This window comes from Bactrocera latifrons, unplaced genomic scaffold, assembly GCF_001853355.1.
Source record: "Bactrocera latifrons isolate USDA-ARS-PBARC rearing strain unplaced genomic scaffold, ASM185335v1 scaffold_230, whole genome shotgun sequence".
In the NCBI taxonomy this organism is placed as follows: Eukaryota; Metazoa; Arthropoda; class Insecta; order Diptera; family Tephritidae; genus Bactrocera; species Bactrocera latifrons.
In genome coordinates, this window is record NW_017535853.1 from 483467 (window position 1) to 491396 (window position 7930).

At 38.2% G+C, this 7930-nt stretch overlaps 1 protein-coding gene across 1 annotated transcript in view; it reads right to left on the reverse strand.

The window, feature by feature from the left end:
- The window catches only part of LOC108968879 (protein slit), a gene marked incomplete at its 5' end in the record, with an annotated part of 49093 nt that extends 42734 nt beyond the window's left edge, over positions 1 to 6359 (reverse strand). The window contains 1 exon segment of the mRNA XM_018933195.1: positions 4601 to 6359. Coding sequence (XP_018788740.1) covers positions 4601 to 5277 — 677 coding nt within the window.
- Between the last annotated feature and the right edge of the window lie 1571 nt (positions 6360 to 7930).

Here is a 7930-nt window from a genome sequence, read left to right on the forward strand (position 1 = left end):
AAGATATCTTGTTAAATAAAAAGTTTCCCATACAAAGAATTGATTTTGATAAGTCAGTTTGTACGGTAGCTATATGCTATAGCGGTCCAAACGGAATAATTTCTTTGGAGTTTATAGCATTGTCCTGGATAATAACCTATGTGAAATTTCGTAAAAATATCTTGTTAAACAARAAAGTTTTCCATACAAGAAATTGGTTTTGATAAATCAGTTTGTATGGCTGCTGTATGCTATCGTGATCCGATTTGAATAATTYGTGTGGTGATTATARTGTTGCGTTRGACAATAATATATATCAAAWTTCGTAAAGATATCTCGCCAAAAAAAAAGTTTCCCATACAAAGAATTGATTTTGATCGTTCAGTTTGTATRGCAGGTATATGCTATAGTGGTCCGATATCGGTGGTTCGGAAATGTTTGGGGGAAAACAGACGCATGCAAAATTTCAGRTCAATAWCTTGAAAACTAGGGGACTAAATCCCATATATATATATATAGACTGCCAGCCAAGACATGGATAAAACGGCTCAGTTCGTCAAGATGTTCATTAAATACATACTTTTTAGGGTATACGATATTTTCATCATCATACGTGTATTAGGAACCACGGCGCAACTTTAATATACAATGTTCAGGGTATAAAAAAACAACAAAAAAAAAAAAACAATTTAGAAAATACACCGCCAACGAATTGGTTGCTGCTCATTAACCTCGCGATTCCCATCTTTTATGTTTTCTAACAAAATATATATGTATATACATTCATACAAACATACATACACATATACAAAGTATATCTTTAAGTATATGCCGGAGTGTGTTTACGTCTGATATTAAAATTAAGGAAATAACATTTGTGATGATCTTATCTGTTGTTGTAAGACTGTGAGAAACCAAATTGTTTGTAAGATTACACAAGCTGCATAACTCAAAATTAACTACTCTGGCTCTTTTATTAGCGTTAAATTGCTGGTTGTTGTTCTGTGTCCCACGAATTCGGCTTTTTAATTCACCAACAATGGTGTGGCAGGCGATTTTTAAGTTGATGATGATTATATTGTATGAGTTTAACTAAATAATATGGCGGATCAAAGGCAAAAAAATCATAAAAAGTGATGCAAAAAGCTGAAACAAAAATATTATGTTCATCGCTTTGAACGAGTGAGGGAGGAGTAAATATATTTAGTATATATGTACATACATAGATATATTAGTAAGGCGAGATATGCATAGATGACTCTCTGGCTTTTCTTGCAAATACTATTGGACATCCTTAGAAGTTTTGAGGCGCAACCCCTAATGATAAATAGATTTCACAAGCCTTTTCATGACAGAAGTACACTCAATGTCTATCGGAGAGCAGAACACCAAAAAAAAAAAATTTATTTCTGTTCTCACAAAGCAACGAGTTAGCCTCTACCTTTAGGGCATCAGCAAACAACTCTAGAGACAAGATCTACTTGGACAGCCAAACAGCAATCAAGGCTTCATCCTCTTCTCGTATATCGGTCACAAGTGTCTTGAAAAGCAGCGCAGTAGTAGAGAGAGTCACCAGAATCAAGCGACTTAACTTCTACTAGGTGTTAGCTCGCAAAGGCAGCGCGGGCAATGATATAGTGTATGAGATTGCGAAGAATAGTGTACGGCGGTCACCCGAAAACGTGATAAACTTGGAAAACCCCTGTATTGTATATACGATGATATGGGCAGGATCATGGCATGGAAAATCAAAATGCGTTGGAACGATTTACCTTGGGAAAAACTGCAAAAGTCATGTGTAGAATGGTGGAACGGAAGTATACAAAGATACTATTGAAACATGATTGGACTACTCACTGGTGGCGGAGCACACCTGCAGAATTAGATCGACGGATCGAGAAGACTGCACGAAAAGTCAAGAAAATGGCACCAAGGAAATAATGTAGGAYCTCTTGTGCACTTGTCCTGTATTGGCAARGCTACACTTTAARCATTTGGGAGYTTAAGTTTCTGTGTTTTTTCTCTAAAAAAGTAGGTAACCTTGRAAWRRMYMMCCYTTWWAAATACAYGCTTTTTCATAACGAAACCCAAGCAAATTACATCCTACTTTAGTTGACGTTTTTGACTGGATCATTACTTTCCCAAACATTTAAAAGATTCCCAACAAATTAGTTCCACCAAATTTACTAAACTTTTCAGCATTTTTGGATAATTTAACAAATTTGTGGAATTAAATTCCATTATGTGGCAATTTCCACATAAATTGCTTTGCTTTTTTAAATTCTATTTTTTTTTTGTGGCCACAATCTGTCTAATGTTAATGTGACTCGTAAACTGATGATGACGTCCACCGGCCTGGCTGATGACCCCAAATTGCGATAATTGCAAATTGTGCCATACTTGTTCGTACTGGCAAATTACAGGCAACGTTTCCAACGGTTCACTCTCTACTCTGCACAACAGTCCGGTTTCGGACGTGTTGCCCAACCAGAGGAAGACCGTGCGAGAGTAAATCTCTTTCTTACACTATTTTTTCTTGCGCAGTTCAAAGACATCACAAAATCTTTGTTTGTAAAAAATAGTTAAACACTATAATAGAGGGCCATTAGTACTTTTATGAAGACATATGTGCACATGTATCTAGCTGTGTATGACGGAGCTCATACACGATTTTTAAAGTAACTCTGTCATTTAAGCAAATGACAAGAAGAAAAGATTCGYGGAGTTTTAAATCAGCGATGTTGCATAAGTTTAAGAAAATACTTGTAGTCTGTAGGAAAAGTAGTAGAATAATAGCTAACATAACATAGCGTACCGAAAAGAGCGTCGGAAAATAATTATCACGTTAAATTTCGTTATCTCCTGCTGTCCACTCGCGACTTGGCTCCCACGTCACCAAGTCCCTGTTGACAGTCATAACTTTTCTTTGGGCCCAAAGAAAACTTTCAGCCCACTATAGCCGAAAATCCAGCCGTAATGCTGCAGCGGGTCATCGAAAATTGGCCGACATTGCGAGAAGTTGAGTATTTTTTTTATTTCAGCACCACGTTGTTGTTGTAACGAGTACCTAACCTACGTTAGGATGGTAAGGATTAGATGTGTGTAAAATAATCTAACGGTAGGCCCAGAAAACGTGCTGTTTCGACAGGATCGGACCAAAAAGAAAAGAGTGTCAGATGTGTAGGGTTGGCAGGGCATGCCCAAAGAAAAGTATATGAGGGTCCATTTTCGATAAGTAGGACTTTAACCTGTTACAGTATGCAGAACGAAGCTGCAAAAGGGGCACTGGTCACGATTCTCGCGGCAACTCCAGCTCTTCGTCTGCAATGGGTGGTGGTTTGACTCCAAGTACGCCATCTGATTTCTGCGAAAGSACCCCAGTAGAGAGGAATTCATTATGCTCCTTAAYTGGGAGCATAYGTGTCTCACTGTGCAGGAGTGTTGTGAGTCGGAGACATTAAGAGGCTTGCTGTCATAATCCGGAGTGCAATGTTCTGACATGTTTGTAGCTTTCTTGTCTGCGTTYCACTGCATCCATGAGACCATATTGTTGCGGCGTAGWTAAGGTCMATTGCCTTGTATTTTACAAACAATGTTTCTTTGTCTTTTCTCCATGTGCTGCCRGCTAACGATTTGAGGAGTGAAGGAGCACAGGCTGTTGAAAGTCACACCTAAACATCATGTCTTTTTTGGTAAACCATGTACATTGGATCGGGTCGATTTACAGGGTGCCAAAAAAATGGAAAAATATGCGGGAAATGTACTACSGATCATTCTGTACAACTGTGCCTAGAAGATTATGTGTCTAAAACCTCTTTTGATCCAGTGATTTTTGAAGTTAAGTTTTTCAGAGATTTCAAAACTTTGTTCGCTTGTTTTTATGATATCCGAATGAAATTTAAWAAGTAGGAATCGGCCAGATCGGACAAATATATTCTATATTTCACATAAAACCGATTATTCAGATTTTTTAGACTTCACCTTAATAATAGCTGGTTCGAAACCGGTTTTAGACCCATAGCCTCTCAGGCAAGTTGTTCAGAATGATCCCTAGAACATTTCCGCTATATGAGATTTTATAGAAAAATAATCGAGCCGCTCTACTGCACTTATATGAAGACTTGGCTCACCCTAATATGCATTTTTTGGAAATTTTTGCACGAAATTTCAAATATTATGTTAAAGAATGTATTACTGTACGCATACTAAGTCAAATGAGCTTTCAATAAATTTACGCTGTTGTGTGCTGCAGCAATTTTCTCTACTTCTTTTTAACTTTTTAATAGCTGAACTTTTTTAATTACTAAAATAAAGTTACTGCTTGCTTCAAATAAAAGCGAATAGTTTCGTTTTGAGCTTACAGCTTCACTTTGCAAATTACTGATTAGATGTTGATTGAACTTTCGATAGAAAGCAAAGGGAGTTCCATACGAACATAATTAAAACAAGAGCGCAGGACATATGCAACAAAACTGCACTTCAGCAAAAACAAAATTAAAAAACTATATAAATAAAGAAATGCAAAGAAAATCAGCAAATATACATGCATACATACATATGTATATGGAAATAAATATTTCAGAGAAGTGTCATAGACATGAACACATATGTTTGTACTTACAGTCGCTCTACATCCGCCGATATTTTTCTCGGCACTTGCGTCAAGCTACGATGCGAACAGTCCACAGTCAGGCCATTACACGAACAAACACGCGGACAACGCGACTCACTGATCACGCCCAAACTGCCGCCGGGTATGTGTATACCCACCGACGAAGACGACCCACCATACGGTTCGGCCGTGGCAACCTGAAGGAAATCACCGCAGGCAAACAGCAACAGTAGATGGGCGAATAGTAGGAAATGTTGTACACAAAACGCAGGCCAACAGTGGCGGCTTCGACGCAGACAACGACGACGACATTGCGGTATGGGTGGTGGAATGAAACGTTTTGTGCTGCTGCTGYTGCTGAGGTGGTGGTTGGGGCGACGGCTGGCTCGTGTGCATGTTGTTGCACGGCGTGGCTGCGTGTCCGGATGATGATGACTACAGTAATCGAGMGCAACAGCCGCCGTCGTACAAGCGTCGGTGTTAAACAGTGTTTCTACACCGTTGCCGATTGCACTTTCACTGSTACAGCCACCAGCTGTACTGACACTTGCGCTTATGCTGACATCTGTAGCGCTGYCATCAACAACACTGCTGCCGACACWACSAACAACAACAACACTACCTTCGCCTCCTCCTTTAAAACGCATTGGGGAGTAGTAGCGACGTTGGGGTTGCAGGTGCGTCATTTCCGCACATTAAAATAGCGCAAGGAAGTGGAAGGGCGCGCGCGCGTTTGCTTATATGTTTGAGTGTATGTGTATAGGTGTGGGTGTTATGTGGCGCTTGCTGTTTTATGTTGTGTAGTGCTATGATTTTTTGATGTGTGGTGTTTTAATATATAAATTTTTTTTTATTACTTTTGGTGTGTGCAACAAAGCGTTTGCGTTTGGATTTTTTTCGACCACACTTTTGTTTTATTTTCTGCGCTTTTATTATTTTTGCTGCACTTTTATGATTTTCTCAACACATTTATGATTTTCTGAACACTTTTAATATTTTTTTCAAATTTAATATGTTTTCCACGCTTTTATTATTTTTTTCCACACTTTTAATATTTTTTCTTCGCTTTTATTATATTTTTCCACACTTTTATTTTTTATTTTGCACTTTTATATTACTTTGCTTTACTTTTGTATTTGTTAAATCTTCAATTAACTGCCGCATGCGGACAAGGCTTATCGCTTTGCTTGCTTGATTTTATGTTCGTTTGTTGTGCGGCAAGATGTGGCAGCAAGCTGTCGTTTATTATGTTATGTTTATTAAATTTAGCGGTTACCCAAACTTTTTTCCATGCACTTTTTATGCACAGCTGATTTTTGGGGTTTTTTTTTATATTTTCTTTCCCTTGCGCCAAATTACTTCACATACATAATTCTTATGCCGCGAGTCTGTGGCGCTCGTTACTCGTTACTTTCACGCCAGCAATTGTTTTCGTATTATTTTTGCACGTTGCAGTTGTTGTTGGCGGCCACAGTATAGCAGTTGTGCCATTTTCACCTGCTCACGCGCTAATAATTTTCGTTTTTATTTGAATATTTTCGTTTTTCTTTAATATTCTCTACTTCGTGTGTCTTTCAAATTACTTATTTACTTTAAATTTTCATTTGCGTTTGTTTCATTTATTTTAGTTATTTTCGCTTCACTCGTTTATACACGTAACTTCGTCACACCGGCATTCACGACCAATTTGCTTCGTGCACGTCTTAATGGCTTTGCCTTGCAATGAACACTGTCTGCCGCCTGTGTATGGAGAGTAGAGTTGCAATTGCTGTTATTGATGTGCACCAAAAATGAAAAAAAATACAAAAACAAAAAAAAAAAATTAACAAACACACAACACTATGCACGAGTGTGCATTTGGTGGTTGATAATTTCCTCACAGTTGGCGGTAGGCGCAGAAGACAACCAACCACTTTGCTGCGCGGAATATTTCTATTGTGTAGCGTGCCGAGGAAGAGGCATGCACTCTGCCAAAAGGGAGAACAAGAAAAAAATGTAACTAAGACTGCACCGAAGTTGTGATACCCTACACAGGTGCCTTTCTTGTAGCTTAAAAGTATAGAGGTCAGTTTGTATGGCGGCTATATGTTATAGTGGTCCGATCTAAACAATTCCTTCGGTTGTAGTGTTGCTTTGAAAAATAAAATACGTTCGTGAAGATAACTTATCAAATGAAAAAGTTTTTCATACAAAACTTGATTTGAAGCGGTCAGTTTGTATGACAGCTATATGTTATAGTGGCCCGATCTGAATAATTTCTTTGAAGTTTGTAGTGTTAATTCAGACAATAATCTGTGCCAAATTTTATGACGATATCTCGTCAAATGAAAAAGTTTTCATATAAGAACTTGATTTTGATCGGTCGGTATGACAGCTACATACTCGTATATGCTGCTTTCAGCCGATTTCCATAATATATTCGGAGATAATAGCGTTGTCTTGGATAATTATCTGTGCAAAATTTCACGAAGATACCTCGACAAATAAAAAAAGTTTTCCATACAAGAACTTGATYTGGAGCGGTCAGTTTCTCCTAAAAACTCTCTTCAGTATGGCGTATGTGTAGACAGACAGACAGACGGATACGACTAAATCGATACATACTGTATAGGTAAGATTTCCCACCTTCCCTTCTGGTTGCTACAAACTTCGTGCCAAAATTTAATATTCCCTGTGTAGGGTATAAAAATAGCAACAAAAAACAAGAAAAAATAAATAAAATGAAAGGTCAACGTTGCGCTGTGTGCTACAAATCCACAGATTGCCGACCTGTAGGTAGCGGATGTGCATTTGTATTGTAATTCAATGCGAGCAGATAATAATAAATGCACGCGCACTACGTTGCTGCTGCTGTTGCGCTGCTTCCTTACTATCTTATTGTAGCTGCGGCGACTAGTGTGTATGATTGTGTGCGTGTTATGCTGTGCATTTGCCGTGCGGTGCGGCAGCTGTTTTAGGTAGTTGTGCCACAAATCCATAAGCAAYAACAACAAGAACAACCAATTTTACTACAACGTTTATAATCCTCTGCAGCAAGTCGGGTTGCCTGCAAGTAAAGAGTGCAAAGAGAGTAACAAAGTTAATGAACATGTTGCAATAATGCCTACAAACAATTATATAAGCAAGTATGGTTGCATGTGTATATATACATATATATTTCTACGTGTACGTGTTGCATGTATGCTTGTATGTGCGTATGGATTTTATTTTACAATGCCGCATATCAGCTTGTTGCTTGTTCGCAGATAAGGTAACGAGGTATGCGTCAAATAGCCTCAGGTACGTTTGAAATTAAGTTAACCGGGCTGACAAATTCATATGTTTCACTCAAGGACCTCT